The sequence below is a fragment of the Enoplosus armatus genome, chromosome 18, assembly GCF_043641665.1.
Source record: "Enoplosus armatus isolate fEnoArm2 chromosome 18, fEnoArm2.hap1, whole genome shotgun sequence".
Classification (NCBI taxonomy): Eukaryota; Metazoa; Chordata; class Actinopteri; order Centrarchiformes; family Enoplosidae; genus Enoplosus; species Enoplosus armatus.
In genome coordinates this window covers 5,514,126-5,532,024 of record NC_092197.1, presented here as the reverse complement: position 1 = coordinate 5,532,024, position 17,899 = coordinate 5,514,126, and the positions used below count along the sequence as shown (strand labels likewise).

Below are 17,899 nucleotides of genomic sequence, written 5' to 3'. Positions count from 1 at the left end.
CTCTGTAGACGGTAACTCCAACATGAGATGACTGGAGGACAGCCAAGTGTAACAGTTTTTTTTGTCAATAAAGTCAGACATGATTAGCCACAAGAACTGCACGTACAGCTGTGGCACAGCAGGGAGATTTGCATGTAGATATATGTTTAAAAACAACAGAAAATCGAAGAAAAAAAAGAAATAAGCTTCATTGTAATGTTGTTTTGAAAGCGCATCGGAGCAACTTGATTGGCCGTGAAGGCACAATGCTCAGCCGCCAGCCCCCGACACACATGGATGCCAGTCACACAGTCCACTTTCACTGAGGCAAAACCAGAGTCTCCTTTTTGTTTTCATGAAGCTAGTGCTTGTTTTTCTAACATGCCTCACAACTTAGTGATGAAGATGGATGGCATTTGGCTCGGCCTTTCCCTCCGTGTTGTGTTCCTGTCAGTTTGCGAGCTCAACCTGGCCCAAGCTGGTCTGACACTCAGGAAGCCGCCAGTGCAAGCTGCTTGCCTCAAACAGGAAGTGCTTTGTTTCTCTCTGCAAATATTTCATCACTCTGCCTGCAGGCCCCAACGGCCCCCCGCTATTCTGAAAAGGACCCATGAAAATATATACACACATCTGCCCTATATGTGGGTGTTCTGTAACCACTCCTTTTTATTCACCTTATTTTGCCTCAGTAATTATCTGCGACTACCATGTCTGCTGCTTTACTGCATTTATAGAGAAAACTGCTCTTACTCATACTTTAATGTATGAATGTATGTTGCAAGGTACTGCGATCTTGAAGATTCAAATACAGGTCAGTCAGTTTCAGGTATGTGCAGTTGAACTCTTAAATGCCGTGGGAAAAAAATACTTATAATATCAAGAACATGACTGTCCAGTATTGAGCAACAGCTTATCTACATAGCTGATATAAGGAAGTAAAAGATGTGAACTTATGGGACCTTTTCTCTACACTGATTCAAACACAAAATATAAAAAAAAGCTGACGTGGGCTGCATGGGCTTCAACTGAAATCTTTCTATTTGAGTCATGAATTAAAAAATGATTCATTCAGATGCTTCTCTTTAAAGCTGCAACCATCAATGTTATTATATTAACAATGGGTCAAATGGCTGCATGTAATATGAAAGGTGCCGCTCATAATGATTAAATCCGCAGAGAATTATCCCCTGATGTGCAGCTTTGTGGAGCTTATCAACCTCTTTCAGCTCATTGTTTTGGTTTTATGGCCAACAGCGACTGTTCTGGTTCACTCTCTTGGCTCTCATCCCCCTCGTTTTTAAGGCACAGGTTTTAAACCAACTGTATGCTACCTGCTCTGGACCAAATACCAGACAAAGTTAGCGACTAGCTGGTGAACATGGTGAAGAATTTAGCATCTAAAGAGCCACATATTTCCTTCAGGAGTTGGTGGACAACAAAACAGAGCTAATGAAATGAATGCTAATGCTGCTCTGTGTCTGCTGGACATCTAACTAAGCAACACGGTAAATACTAATACAAAGAAAAACTATTAACGCATTAATACAGTTTTTATTCCTTTAAATGAGTTATTTTAACGCTGTGTTGACTAAAAGATCACTGTTCACATTCTGGATGTCACTATATCAACATCAAGCACCACAGCAGGAATAAAACCACTGGCCTTTTAAGGATACTGACTTCAGTTCATCTAGTGTGTGTTATGTCAAAACCCAGTGCTGCTTCTTGAGCAATGTTTCTCTTTGGCACAAAATAAATTATTTTGCTGTCTTTTCCTGCAAAGCTCACTTAAATTCAGACAAATGTAAGCAGTGAGTGATTTGTCTTTTGCCTTCCCGCAATTACACTCCAACTTCCCGATCCATCTCCTCCTCCCTGGCTCTTTTTGCCTCTCACTTTTCACTGATAATGGCCACAGATTTGACGGACTGCGCAATAAAACTGAATAATGCAACGTGGATCTCCCTGTTTAGCTGCACGATCTTATCATATTTCATCCGCAGCTGTTTAAAGTAATATTTTCATGTGACGGAACTTTTAAGCAAGTGAATCATTGAGTGTGTTAGTCAAAGGTTTAAAAAGGGTTTTTTATTTGACATCTGTTTTGACCAGATTTGGTTCAGCTACCTACCTCTGGGATCTATAGGAAGTGGCATTCAAGCTGGAATACAATACAGCTGGAAAATAATGAGTGATTGGTAAGGTAGGGTCCCCACAGACAGCTCACATAACATGCTGTTCTCCTGGCCTTTTTACCTATATCCTTTTCCTTTCGTTTGATGGGGTGTCAAAGATGAATGTCTGTCCAGTGGACCATAGTTTTGGACAGATGGACAGGAATCATACCTGCATGCCAGGATGTGAGGTCAGAGAGTCGTAGAAAGTGGCAGAACTTTCCTCCTCGTTCCAATAAACACAACTTTCTATGACCAGGCAGGGTAAAACTCACAATACAGACATCCTGTCCTTAGAAACACACACACACACCAATATTGACATTAAATAGTGAATGTTTTGTCAAGAAAGACATTGACAAAACATGATGTTTTATGATGATTAGAATTCATCATGGATTATGTTCTTCTGGTTTTCATATCAGAGTTAACATGTTTTAGCTTTTGTAAATGAATATTTAACTTCAATATTTTGTGGAATAAGTGTTGAAGAGTTTTCATGTCCTCCAGCGGCTCTAAAAAGTAAAACGACTTCACGAACTGCACCCAAAAAGCTGCACAAATCAATCTTTGTATTGACAATGCAATAAATGACTGCTGTGGAAGGTATTTCTTATAGTAATGAACCCAAAGAGAATTCATTATTGTGCATTTCCATTCGCTACTGTTATGCGAATGTTAGGAGTTCAGCGCTTCGAGATAAACAGTTGGTGGCGCTAATTATCCAGTCAGGTGCCATTACACCAATGCAGAAGAAGAGGGCGTGAAATGATGACGTAATTGAAAGCCAATCAAAAATTAAATAGTGGAAAACTATGTGAAAAACATGATGGAAATAAGGTATTTATGTTTGTTTTATGTAGTAACTTGAGGAAGGTTACAGTCTCCTCATCGCTCCCCATATATCTGATGTTTCGTCTTCTCAGTGGACATTTAGGAGACATGCTTCCTGTATGTCACGATTAATACACTAAGTCTGTTTCCAAACTAAACTAAAAACTAAATTGCATATTAGCTCATTTTGCTTTTATCAGTAAAGTTGAAAATGACCATAAAAACAGGCAGATGGAAATGCTCTTACTGTCTAGAAGAAAAATAGAGAGAAACTGATAGTAATACTTAATACTCTCATTTAGGATTTAGTGTCACAGGTTGTTGGAGGAAATCTTTAGTGTTTCTAAATTCTCATTGAATTTGTCCTTCACTTCCTGTGTGTACTCCATGTTTATAATCTTTGGCAAACTATAATTGCAACTGTTTTTCCTCCAGTGCAGAGGGCCACAATTCATCAGCAGTTTGGTTGATAACATTGTATTCAAAAACTGACGGCCAGATTTCCATGGAATTGCTGTGGATATTCATGGTTCCCGAGGGATGCACCCTGACCTTTTATCCAGCGTCACCATCAGGCTACAGTCTCCATCTGTCTGTCTATGTGTGGTCTAAATATCTATGTTTGTCACTGTAATGTTAATGTCATATCACTGCAGCTGCAGATATCACAACTGAAATCAGAAGACAATCAACAGACAACTAAACATCGTAAATACAAGCCAAGCCCCGATTTTGACTTTGGCTCAAATTTTATATCTATGCAAGTGCCAAAAACTCAACAAATATTTCTTTGTTGTGTTAAGATAATAATTTAACAGCAACTTGGTAATCAAATGGTAACAGAGTTTAAACATGTGTTCACCCTGTGGGCTTCAAGAAAGAAAATCTACTGTGTGGACTCAGCAGTATGACTACTTTTCTGTCTGTATGGCTCATCATTACTTCGTATATTTACTTGAGATCTTGTACATCTACTTACTGGAGATGGTAACCACAGTCCACACTCATTTCACAGAAACCACAAAAATCCCTAAAGCAAAACAGAGTGAAACAGCCAAATAAATTGGCCAAGACTGATGTTCTTACTTTTATGCAGCTTGTTTTCCGATAAAACGACTCTTATTTTTTATTTGCTGGTTGATGAAGGTGTGAAAAGACAAGTGCCCGAGGAAATCCTGGGGAAGACTCTGAAATTAAAGTGATTATTTTCGAAGGTATAGCTGGAATGCAGATAAGTGTGAGCACCAGCGTATTTAGACAAAGGTTCCTTGTAGGTAGCAGCAGCTATTATATTTTGTTTTGAAACCTGTAGGATGCCGAGGGATAAAATGGTGGAAAGCACCAATGAGAAAACATTTCCACAGTAGTCAGTGAGCGAGAGAGAGGCAGAGACACAGAGAAACTGACCAAGAACATGGAACAAACAGAAGTGTGCAGACATGGACACACTAACCCACGTGTGCACATTTCTATACAGTCTAGCTGGCATGCAGAGCAGAGTCATGTAGTGCAACCGTCGTCATCAGACCACATTTATTGTCAAGGAATGCAGAAGAGGACAGGTGTGGCACTGTGGTATCATAACAGATGCCAGCACCCGCTGCTGAAGACTAATAATTGTCTCATTTCATTCTAACATGAAACACAAGTAAATAAATCTTTCAATCTCTCTCAGAAATAACATCTGTTGCTCAGTTTATAGGGGGAATACAATATAAAATATAATGTAAGGATTTTTCCCAATAAAGTCAATATCCAGTAACAAGAAAACATTAAGCTGGGAAAGAGGCATCAGGACATGAAGTGATAATGTCATGAGGTGACTGAAGTGAGAGAATACTTTTTGAAATACTCCAGATTTTTTATTTCAATTTAGGGCTTCCGGAAATGAATCAGTGTCTCCATACCTCAGTTAAATCAAGATGGTGCCGTCATGGTGTCCTATGTGTAGCCTCTGGTAGCATTGTTTGCTCTTTCAGTTGAGGACGGGACTTCTCTGGAGTGCTTCATGTGGCCACCAAGGCTAAGCTAAGGTTAGCCGTTGATGGTCAGTAAATACTTCCCAACTGCGTGCTGGCCTATTTCTACACATGTTAAACACAGAAGTACACATGAAATACAAGTACTGCAAGTCGTTACTTCTGTTGAGGGTTCCAAGCCATCAGTGTCACAATCAATCCAAAAATAGTACAAATGTCAGGTTTAACATCAGTATTAAAGTAACATTTAAAGTTTTAGTTGCACCAATTCGTACTTGGCTTTGTAATTTGGGGGAAAAACCCTGTCGGAGATATGCATTTAACCTGTCCGTCATTCTTTCATAACATGGGTGGGGTCATGTTTGGGGTGGCACCTGGGGCAACCAATCCCCACCACCACCACCATCTATCACACATGATCATCACCACAGTCTCTGAGACTACACTATACCACAAAAATAACATTTAAATTCTATTTTTGGGTGGATTTCCTCTTAAATGTTTACTCAAAGCATTACATTTCATCGCTCATAAGATATGCAGCGCCCCATGCAAAATGATACCCATGGTTCAGCAGTGTAAACAGCCGGGTCAGACAAGGTCAACTTTTCACACATTTGGTGTGTGCCGAGGCCTGTTGGATTCTGGGTCAACCTAGGTGAAGTACAGACGTATAACTCATAGCTGTGTTTGTGTATAGGATGAAAGGTGCATGAAAGGTTTTGGCATGCATCTTAATTTGGTAATTATATAATGCATCTCACCGTCTCTGTCTCTCACACAGTCTCACACATACACAAATACTGTGAAAGCAGTGGGACGTGAAGTTCTTGATGTTTGCTCTTCGAGCTGCCAGAGGGAAATAGTTTGCAACTGTTGAGACTTGTTCCTCTAAAGCTTATGTTAAAACCGCACCTGAGTGTTGAGCTGATGAACATAATTATAGCCATAAGTGTCTGAGGTTCTTTATGAATGTACTGATTGAGAGGGAAACCTTTTGGGGGGAGATTAAAAACAATGTCTAAAAAGCAAGTAGAAGTAGAAAAGTCCATACACAGAAAAAAGATACGAGAGAAAGCTCAGCGCCTGTCGCATATTTCCCTCTCATCCGGAGGGAGTCCCTCTCTCCAAAATAAAAAACAAGTGACAGGTCAGATGTGTGACAGATCGGCTTGCCTCCTGCAGGACTGCTGGGTCTTATCTTTTAACACACACACACACACATCACTTGTTCATACTGCAGCAGGCGGAGATAAAACTGTCAGAATATTACAGAACAGGCTGTATGTTCCATCAGTGCTGTTTGGCGATGAGTCATGACTCAGAAACGTTACATCTGTTCAGGGGTGGGAGTAACTATTTACATTTATTCCTATTACTGTAATTCAGTAGCTTTATCGTATATATGAGTGTTTGGGAGAGAAAGTCGGTAGTCTTACTTTTAGTGTTTTACCAAAACTACAGATTTCGTCAGCTCTCTGGGAGCATCTGAGACTAAAACCTGCAGCAAGCAAATGTGAAGCCAAGTCAGTAAAAACAAGTCATCTGGCTTTACTTTGTGCTCTTTATTTTCTATCTTCCCAATACAAAGGATAATAACCAAGGAGATATTCTCAAAAGCTGCTGGGTGAACACTTCTGGAGGACATTCTTCTGTTTTAAAATGGCTAAACATTAATATTACAGATTTGTCCAGGTGTTTCTTTTGGTTGCACACACAACTGCTCTTAGTTGCATAATAAAAACCTAGCTGACTGGCTGTGGGTTAATCATTAAACTTTTTCTTTTTGAAAAACAACATTTTTGCTTATGCAAAAGAAAGCTGACATCATCTCACAACATCTCTCACCCTGTGTTTTCTTGGATGGTGATCAAGACATATTCATCTATATATCTACAAACTAAACCTAACAGAACTGTGACCATTTTACAGAGAAAAGCTTTCTTAAAAACTACTTGGTTAGGTTAAGGAAAAGATCATGGTTTGGGTTAAAATAAAAAGTCAACGTTGACTTTTGGTTTCACACAGGATACTAACAGCAGTCTTCTAGGTGAAAGTCCGGCTTTTGAGCCATTCATCCACCCCAACCTGCTTCCTGTGTGGACTTTGTCGCTCTTTATACTAGCTGGCTTCCTCAAGCCTTGCCTGAAGGTAAACTACTTCCATGTCCGTGTTCTGCTACTTAAGTCGCCTTGCAACCGCCTCAGTTTGAAAGTATTGTGTGCATATTTAATGTGCATTCCCTAAAGAGGTGAGTGAGATCAGACGACCAGTTCACAAGGTGACGTAAAATTATGCTCTTTGTATTGCTGCATGAAACTACTGAAACTACAAGCCAAAATAAATCAGTCGACTTGTCTTGTTTATGCTCCGTCCATGGGGATCCGCAATGCTATGTCATCGTTGTTTCTCATTTTTATTGACAACCTTGACATGTGGTAGCACGTATATCAGCGTATGCAGATGACACAGTTGTCTATGCAGTTCCCTGATTCCCTCCTTATGTGGTCACATGTTGCTCTGACCACTTCCAAATATTACTTGAGCTATATGATATGATTTGTATCCTCTATATGTTTTGCATGCACCCACATCTGAACGTTGAACAGATGTAAGACACGCTTTAGTGCCACATTTGAACAGGACACAAACATACAACTGTGGTATTCATAAGATTAATAGGATGACCTACAGTAAAGGCTCTTGCCTTGTTTCAGAGACTGTGTTTGCACAATGAAACAAATCTAAATCTGACTAAATCCATTTGCTATAAATGGTGAATTACTTGACATAAGTGGCTCTCACTGACTTTCTGTTTCTGTATTAATTACTGTATTTCTGTTGTCAAGCAGCTCAGCACATTCTCCTTAGAAGTATAATCATATTGGGTGACTGGCCAGCACACAAATTAAAATGCTTTCAATTGACTATCATTTAGAATATATGCAACACTAACACTCAGAGCCAAAGCTTTGCCCTATTAATATTTAACTGTGGTTTAACCTTAATGGTAACACTCTGCTTTAACATTTTACCTTTAAAGTTACTTAATTACTTAATAACTTAATTAATAAATTAAGGTTTATAAGTTATTTGCAGATATAAGGAAACATACAAGTGTAATGTACCGTATTTGTCAACAATTGTAACTCCACCTATAGAAACATATTTTATATCATTACAACTGTGTTTTGCTATATCGTCATTCATTATCTGTTTAAACAGCCTCCACAGGAGGAGTTACAGTTGTTGACAAATACATTAAGAATCCCTTATATCTGTTTATAGATTCTCTTAAATCTCTTTTACAGCAACTGGTTCCATCGCTGACATTATTTTTGGAATGTTTATTGAGGTTAAATCCAGTATACATCCTCATCGCCGGAGTTTCACCTTTAATCTGCTGTTTTACAGAACTGGGGGAGTGATCTGATTCCCATAGGAGGTTTACTCCTCACTAACGACATGGGAAGTTTGTGTGGGATGTGTGATTAGCTGAACTTTCACTGGAGCAAACACACAAACAGACACAGCCATGTATGGCGCTTGCCTTCTCTTTATCCATCTGTATTGTCAGTTTCAGAATTTGTGCAGTCCCCCTTTTTTTTTAGAATCATTAATATCATTGAATTTGATTGAAGGAATGCAAGTATTGACAGAGGAGTATGGACATATCAGGACTTGCCTTTCAGTGATCTGTTCCCTTATTTAGAACAAAGGCTCTCAAAGTGTTGGCAATCAAACTGAGCAAAACATGCAGAGTCATAAACCGCAACGGGTAAAATAAACAACAAAATACAGATCTGCACTTGTAGGAGAATGTGTCACTCACTGGCACAATCACACTCAAAAACAGACTGATCGTTAAACTGATAATTGATTTTCTCTTTAATCCCAAACATGTTGTTAAATGTTATCAAGGGACATCTTCGTGTGCTCTCACAGGTGCAAGTGGACTTCAGCAGCTAAAACATTTCTTTATGCCGTTTTCATAAATTCCCTGGGGGAGACTGAATTACTAGGGAATCTGAGGTTTTGTCACATGACCTGACTCCCACATGACCCTACTCCACAAAGTGGACCTGAGTCGAGATGGGGAGGGGGGTCGAGGTGGGGGTGGTAGTGAGGAGTGGTAGGCTTGGTGCTTATACCTCCCTGGGGAACTCAAAAATGTCTCTGGTTTTCCCAGGCTGGGATGGGACTTCTTTTCAGTTTTTCTCTGAATTCTGTATTTCTTCTCTACATATACAAGGCAGTATCAGTATCAAGTGTAAGACATAAAAATATCAAAATAAATATTAAAGGAATCCAAACCTTGTCATTTTATAAACATGTGTCAGTCTTAGAAATTTGATCTGGCTCCACGTTTCCTGAATTTCTGATGAAAAGATCATCGCAATGAGGCCATTTAATTGAGACTTTCTGTTGAAACTTTACCATAGCTGTTATCCCAACAGATGGTCGTTGTAGAGATCCTCATTCATGTATCATGCGATAGGAATGCACCAGCAGCGTTATACTGAGAATCGCTGTACTGCATGGTGATGTCCACTTAGTGGAAGCAGACCAGAAAGCTGAGTCATGTGAGTCTCCCTGTTTTTATCTTTGAAGATTGTGTTTCGTTCTCCTGAGCCCGTTTTGTTTGCAGAAGGCAGGAAAAGCAAACAGATTTTCACATGACCACATACTGTATGCCCATATAGAAAAATAAATAATGTGTCTCTCTCATTTTTCAGAAGTTAATTGCCGCAATAAATCTGTTGTCAGGATTCTGAGTCTGCAGGTGCAGTATGGCGTACTGTAAACACATCAGCATTGTTTTGTGAGCTTCCTGCCTGCCAGGTTGTGGTGCCTGATGACCTTTCTCTTCTCTCATCTTTCCTCTAGTTTTGTGCCAGCACCACATAGCTTTGCTGCATCCAACCCACAAAAAGGCTGCAAAAAGCATCCACAGGTCATGCTCAAGCCCTCTATGCTGGGACAAGTGTAACTTTGAACTCTCCACGCCTTCAGCATGTAAAGATTTTACCCCACCTAAAATATTTGACTAATTTGTGAAAGAACCACAGCAGACGTGTCCCCGAGTTTGCATCATTGTTCTTGTTTTGCACTGATGTTTTGCACCCTTGGGTGTTTACGATTTTTCTTTCTGCTGCCAGCCATCGTGCCTCAACAGTTAAATGTTGCATTGCCACCCTATCATTGTACCAAAGCCACATCAAGGGTAAACCAGACTGTACTACCTGGCTGGCCATTTTGTTTGGGGAGTAAGGTAGCTGCTGCACCTGAAGTATACCCTAAGAAACTGGTATTATAAAGCAGTATTATCTTTATATATGCACAGTAACATACTTGCCTGTTGCTGTCTGTGATTTTGGCAATAATAAGCAACCTGTTCATGAGGGATGTTGATTCTCATGTTTTTCACAGATAGAGTATCTTGTAATATACTCTAGAAGAAATATATCAGATTTGCCCGAATATTAGACGACCCTGATTATAAGACATAAAAGGTAAATCCCACATCTGTGTAGCTTGTCTGTCAGTCACATACTCACATACACTCCTGTCAGGCTCTTGACTTGGAAGAAGTCACAATTATTTTCTCCAGCAGTTAGCATTTTTCATTTTGCCTTTTTGAGCTCCTCATCACCTGTGACAGCAGTAATTCTTGGCTGCTTGACAGGCGATTCGGTCATCCGTGTGTTTCTGCAGCAAAGAAGAGGACACACGTTTGACTCGTCTGATTTCCTCTGTGGTAATAAAACATGTGACACGAGCCTTCAGAAACTCCTGTAGGTTAAGCTGAGCTAACGAAACATTTTTCAGGCCGACTCTAAATGACACACAATAAACGGACCATCATTAACATAGCAACATTAAAGCTACAAACAAAAAAAGAACAGTGATGTTTGTTGTCTAGTCGTACAATATAATACAACCCCCGCTTTTTCAAATATAATTTCCTGCGGCACCATGTTTCTTCCATGCAAGTGTGCATGCTCACAAACTATACTATTACTACAACTAGCGTACTTATATCTGTTACTTTATTGTAACATAATGTATATATGTAATATTTAGAGCAAAGAATGACAAGCGTTCCCTTCCTCTTTGTTATTGAGAAAAATTCACCCCGAGGTCAGAGGAAGCGATACCTCTGTGAAGGTTTCGTCAGTATTTGGTGGAGCACATGACGCATTTTCAGCACCAACCACAGAGCACTCCACCGCTTTGTGATAGTATACAAACACTAACATCCTGCTCTAAAACATTTTGTTTACAGACCATAAATACCACAATTGATTCGTCAGTATTTTTCTGTTTGATTCAGTGAACACACTATCAACTTCCTGACTAGCGTCCTTAAAACATTTACATATTTATTTGCTGCAGCTGTTTCTTGGTGAACACAATCCGATTGCCACCAAGTAAAAAAAAAAAGAAGTCTTCACTCTTGCAAAATATAGCATCAAAAATAATGTCAGACATACACCGATGATGATGCAATGTTCATGTCTTAAAGTTGTGTTTGCACGCTACTTAAAATTAAAAACTTTATTTCCTTTTAGATTGATTTTAAATAGATATATTTCTTCAATTAATATATATATATATATATATATATATATATATATATATATATATATATATATACAAATTAAAAAATACATATATTTGAATAAAAATATTTGCTCTTTTGCAGAGTTTACTTAAAATTCATTGAGGTTCCGCTCAGCAGTCTTAAGTCTTGAACTGACTCAGTGAAGTGTTTACAAGATGGGAAACAGTGGTTAAGAAGTGCCATCACCACAAGCCTGAAGCATGTCAAGTCAATTAATAAAGTACATACAGAGGGTCACTTATGTAATCATTTGCCACCTATTTGAAGCTCCGGATGTTCAGTTGCACATTGAATTGTGTTGTTGAAAAGTGCTATACTAAATAAACTCGACTTGACAAGATAAAAGTAGTGTACTTAGTATATAAAGTAGTAGTATTCTTTGATGTATCCAGTTCTATTTTTGGCTTCCTGTTAACTACATTTTGTCAGTTGCAGGGGTTCCGTAAACCTCAACCTATACACATCAAAATACTGATAACATGTTATCTGTGACCATAGTATATAACAATATAAGACTCTGAAATGGACCATGCAGCATAAAGAAACTTAAGGTATATTTTGCTGATAATATTTCTGTACTTCTGCCTAAGTAAAACTTATGTAGGACTTATTAAGTAAAGTTAAGTATCTGAAAACTTCCTTCACCACTGCTGCACAGTAACTAGTATCTATAGCTGTCAAATAAATGAAGCAGAGTAGAAGTAAAAGGAAATACTCTGGTAAAATACCTCAAAACTGCACTTGAATAAGTGCACTTTATGTTCCACCATAAGGAATATCTCAGAATGATGTAGTCTGTGTCAGTTTGAAGGCTATATCTACGATGGTCTGTTTGAAAGTGATTACAATAAATACTCGTTGTTGGCCAACTCACGATGAATCACTACCATCTCACTTTGTTGCTGATTGGACACATTTTTAAAGAGAGGTCCAACTCATCTGCAGTCCTCTGTTTCCTCGGTATGCTCTCCAGACAGAGTTTTTGTTCACTCTCAAGCTTAAAGTGAGAATCACATTATATTAAGTGGGTGATGTTGTACAAGCTGGGGTCTCTGTGTTCCTGTTCCACTTTGTGTTTCATGGTGGTGAAAGAAATCTGCATCATTTACCTAAAAAGTACTGATGCACCAGTGTGTAACCTGCGATTTATGGTTGTAAGTGGTCGAGGTTGAGCTAATTTTAACTACCTTATCTACTGTTGGGCCAATTCTGGCTACAATTGGGTCCCACAAACCTTATTTTCCGAAAACTAGTGAGTTTTTCCTGCACTAACATGTTCAGGAGTGTTGTTGCACTATAAGAAAAATTAAACTTCAGAAAACAGGCTGGAATATTATTGAGAAAATAAGGGGCTAGGACTCTATTAAACTATAAATGAAACATGATAATGAGGTGATTTTTGCAGGAAACAAATGCATCATAATTTAGGTGATATGGTCATATGCTTTGTGTTAGTGATGACGAGGATGGTGATAGATCCACATCGCCGGGTCTGCGCACAACGTATGGGGGAATTCAGTGACAATAAAGAAGTGAAACCTGGTGCTTTGCTGTACACTGTGTCTCAGACAGCTCACTGGTTTAATGGAACGCAGAGGAGGAGCTGCCTTCAGTGGCCCCAGAAAGAAACTTCCCTGTCAGTTGGGAGTGTGACAGCAACGTGAAGCGCAGCTCGCAGTATCGGAGCATCGCTTGCAAACCAAAACCACTAGAGTAAACATATTTATCCTGGGGATTTCTGGTGTTTTCACCAAGAAACTGCCGGATTATGGAGTTTTGTTTCTGTGCGTAAAAGATGGATTTGCTTCTTGTTGGAGAGCCTGGAGAACGCGCATTAATGGAAAGTGTCACTACTTCGGAATTGAGAGGGGAACCTTTGCTTAGAGTGAAACAGTGAAAGAAGTCCCTGCAGGTATGAACTCCACGGCAGCAACGGGGAGATTTCAACCGCCCACCATCCCGGTGATTATGTTCATTTTCGGGGTGGTGGGAAATGTCATTGCCATCGTGGTTCTGCGAATATCACGGAAAGAACAAAAGGAGACCACTTTTTATACACTTGTATGTGGCCTGGCAGTGACAGACCTCCTGGGCACCCTGCTGGCCAGCCCCGTCACCATAGCCACCTACATGAAAGGCACCTGGCCAGGAGGTGAGCCGCTGTGCCAGTACTCCGGCTTCATCCTCCTCTTCTTCTTCTTGGTCCAGCTCAGCATTGTGTTCGCAATGTCAGTGGAGAGATACATGGCAATAAACCACGCATATTTCTACAACGAGTACGTCAACCAGAAACTCGCCGCGCTGACTCTTTTGGGCATTTACTTTTCCAACGTCGTGTTTTGCGCGCTGCCCGCCATGGGGATCGGCCAGGTGAAGCGCCAGAACCCGGGGACCTGGTGTTTCATAGACTGGCAGAACAATAACACAACAGTGGCGGCTTTTAATTTGATGTACGCAGGTGTGAACTCAGTCATCGTGCTGGCCACTGTCATATGCAACGTGATGGTGTGCGGGGCTCTGATCCTGATGCATAAGCGGTTCATCCGTCGCACGTCTCTGGGCACAGACCAGCGGCGCATCGCGGAGCTCAGGCGCAGACGGAGTTTCGGACGATTAGCTGGCGCAGAGATCCAGATGGTGATCCTGCTTATAGCGACCTCCGCTGTGGTTCTCATCTGCTCCATACCTTTAGTGGTGAGTATTGGAAACATTAAACCAGTCACATTTTGTACCGGGTATGTGCGCCAAAAGGTTGTTTATGCGTAAAAATGTCATGAGACCATGAGAAAGAAAATGCATTAAGAGTTCATGAAAACATCATCGATAAAAACAAAGCGTTAGGTGACGCATTTCTCTGAGGCACAAGTGAGATCGTTCCTACTGTCTGTTCAGTCCTTTCAGTGGTTTAAAAAAAAAAACGTCATTTGCATAGTTTCAGTAATAGGAAAATATGTGGCTTTGAATTGATTAGTGTCAACTTGCACGTATTGTTTGCAAACAGTCCCTGAGAGTTTGTAGTTTCAGCTCTCATCCACACTTCAAAGTTCAGCCTGAGCCAGATCTCCCCATGTGTTGAATGACAAGCAGGCATTCCTGCATCTGTGGGGCCGAAGTCAGTGATCGAATTAAAGGATATGTTCACAGGTTTAAAACTGTCTGTCTTATAACAGTCATCAGGTGCCCATATGTGCGTTGAAACAGGTTTCGCTGGCTGTAATCATTCCTCCTGTTCATACACATTGGCCACTAAGAAATCTCTTCCTAAAGCTTTCAATGGAAGTGATGTGTAAAAATATATTCGAAGGTTTATGATAAGTCTCAGTTAGACAAAGAAAAGTGAGTATCTTTAAAAAAAAAAGTATTCTTAGTACAAAATTCCCTCACAGTAACCTCAGATAAACCTTGGAATTCATTTAACACAGAACATGGACTGAACTTTTCACCCCCCCCCCCCCCCCCCCACACGTGATATTTTAACAGCCAGTAGGAACAGGAGGAATGATTACAGCAAGCAAAATCTTCTTTAATGTGGGTATTGTTTTAAGATGGGGAACCTGTCCTTTAGGCATGTCACTTTTTAATTGATGAAATGTCAAACATCACGGCTTTTGACTCTGGCTTTGTGATAGGATGATTATTAGACTCTGGGGAAGCCCAATGGCCAAAGGCTCTCTCATGATGAATGATGATGAGAAATGGGACTCTGTTTTTATTGGCCTCCTGCCATCTCTACACTGCTGTGGTTACACAGAAGTTACATTCAGCCAAGTGTCTATTTAGATTTGACCATTCCATGCCAACCATGTAGGAATATGTAAAATAAACAATGATTTTACTCTTGTAAATTAAGTGTAGACATATTTGGACTTGTTAAAACACAAGCTCAAATTGTTTCTGCATTGTTGTTCCATGTTCCTTTATGTAACAACTAAACAACTTGTGGATGCTTGTTAAGTTCCTAAACTTGCTGTTTTCTCTTATATGCCGCCAGTTGAGGATCTTTGTGAATCAGCTGTACAGAAACCAGAAAGAAGAGCCTTTAGGGTTGAATAAAGACCTGCTGGCCATCCGCATGGCCTCTGTCAACCCCATCTTAGACCCTTGGATCTACATCCTGCTCCGAAAGACAGTGGTCCTCAAGCTAATGGAGAAAATCAAGTGTCTGTTCTGCAAGATGGGCGGGCGGGGGCGAAGGAACGGCGGTCAGTTCCGCTGTGCCGACGGCCACCTCTCCTCCTCCATCGTCTCCCGGGATTCTCCCTCACTGGTGTCACGCGAGCTCCGGGAAATGGTGAGCACCTCACAGACCTTCCTGTACCCGTCTGAGGGAAACACCGGGAGGCTGGGGTCGTTTCAAGCGGGGGCGCAGGGCGGCTCCAGGCCACCAGCTGTGCAGACGTTACAGGAGGTCGAGGGGCCTCAGAGGGGGCTTTCACAGAGTGATTTAGAAGACACAGAGCCAGGCAGGCTGATGAAAGAGCCTCCAATGTGCCCCAAGGACCCGGCTCTACATGTGACCTTCACAGGCGAGACTGCAAACGTGCAGGAGAAATGCATATAACAGTCAGCGTGATCTCCATGAGCAGTCACCACTGACACAAGATAGGAACTAATGAGAGCAGAGACATGATAATAATGGAAAAGCATCTGAAGACTGAACAATCATCCATCAATCTGTAGATATCTGGTGGACTGCTAATAAAAGGACGATTGGCAGATAAATTAATGAACTAGATACCCATTATTAATGTATTACTCCTCAGTCATAACTCACAACACACACCATATAACTAAATACACTTCAGTACAATAACAGTTATATCAACAAATCCACAGACGTTGTAGAGGAGCTCCTTTGTTGCACTTTTTGAATTCTAAAACCACTGCTAGGCTGTTAGTAATGCTTGTCTTGTAGCATTTCGACAACCTGCACAATGACTGTAAAGAATTCATGTTAAAATGTGAACAATGTCCCGTGATGTTAATTTATTCTAAGTATGAAATTGTACGTTATTGTCTTCTCTGTGAGAAGGTCCAGATAGTTTGGAGCCATTTTAAATCGGTACAAGATGAATATGTTTGGGTTTTTTTGGTACGTAGGAACATTTGCAAACAATTTGGTCAAACTGGTCGACAGAGCAGAGCCAACATCAAAGCTAGAATTATACCATCCCCCTGCATTTCATTACAAAAGGCAGCTATACTGTGGCTTCCCCACAATATAGACACTGGAGGATGTTAGGAGGCCTCCTAAGGTAATGTGTTACTATAAAATTGGTCATTTACTCTTTTCAGTTACCTTTTAAGGATTAATCCAATTTCATCTTATTTCACCTTAATGTAATGTGTAATTCCTCTCATCTAATCAGATTTTATAGGGAAATTAAGAAGGGGAATGGAAATTGAAGACATTATAAGGTTTCCGGTCTGATTAGTTTAAAGGTTTTTGCCTTTTCTTATAATGGATTTCCTGTTGTAACACGGCATCAATGCTATTGTTGCTATAAAGATTGATATAAATGCCATGTTCATATTTCAAGACTAATGTTGTACCAAACTCATAAATAAACTGAAAATAAAAGTTGGTAAATATTCATATGAATTAAGTTTTGCGTCACTCTTTTTCAAACTGAACAGTTAATCACAAGGTTTAGTATGATAATGAGGTATGTATACTGTGTAAGTATATGATATTTAGCTATATATGCATGGTGAATATGTACAGTGTGCTGTAAAGTGGACACATGAAACGAGTCAATTAAGCGATTAGTTGATGGACAGAAAATTAAGTGGCAACTATTTTGATAACTGAATAAGTCATTTTTGAAGCGAAAATGGCCAAATTGCACCAGTTTGAATCTGAGGAGTTGCTGCTTTTATTATTGTAAATACAATTATTGGAGGGTTTCGGGGCTGTTGGACTGTCAGACAAAACAAGTAATGTTAAGACATCACCGTGAGCTTTAGGAAATGGCACTGGACATATTTCACTATTTTCTGGCATTTTAAAAAAGCAAATAATCTCCGTACTAATCGAAAATGAGAATAATCGTTCATCGCAGCCCTGCTGTGTCTGCAAAATCTATTTAACTTGCATGAGGCCTCTGCTGGCAACTGCCTCAATTAATCTTTGCTGAAAATGAAATATTGATCAGTCCTCAATGGAGCGACATTGATGAAGGAAATTAAATTAATTACTGATCACTTGAGGTTAATGGATGGCAGTCACATCTTTATTGATCAAAACAACTGAACCTGCTGGAGAGTCACGTGCAAATACACACTGCAAAGCTTTTTTAGGAAAACCC

At 40.0% G+C, this 17,899-nt stretch overlaps 1 protein-coding gene across 1 annotated transcript; it reads left to right on the top strand.

The window, feature by feature from the left end:
- The first annotated feature begins 13,366 nt into the window (after positions 1 to 13,366).
- ptger4b (prostaglandin E receptor 4 (subtype EP4) b) lies at positions 13,367 to 17,171 on the top strand. Its single transcript, XM_070924209.1, has 2 exons — positions 13,367 to 14,285; positions 15,583 to 17,171. Exons 1-2 carry the CDS (start codon positions 13,506 to 13,508, stop codon positions 16,150 to 16,152), a joined length of 1,350 nt encoding a protein of 449 aa, XP_070780310.1. The 5' UTR covers positions 13,367 to 13,505; the 3' UTR covers positions 16,153 to 17,171.
- Positions 17,172 to 17,899: the final 728 nt, after the last annotated feature.

Bases quoted from the DNA above. Each gene is read 5' to 3' on its own strand.
- ptger4b (XM_070924209.1), top strand. From the start codon at position 13,506: ATGAACTCCACGGCAGCAACGGGGAGATTTCAACCGCCCACCATCCCG. The intron at 14,286-15,582 runs GTGAGTATTGGA...ATATGCCGCCAG, and splicing joins TCTGCTCCATACCTTTAGTG to TTGAGGATCTTTGTGAATCA.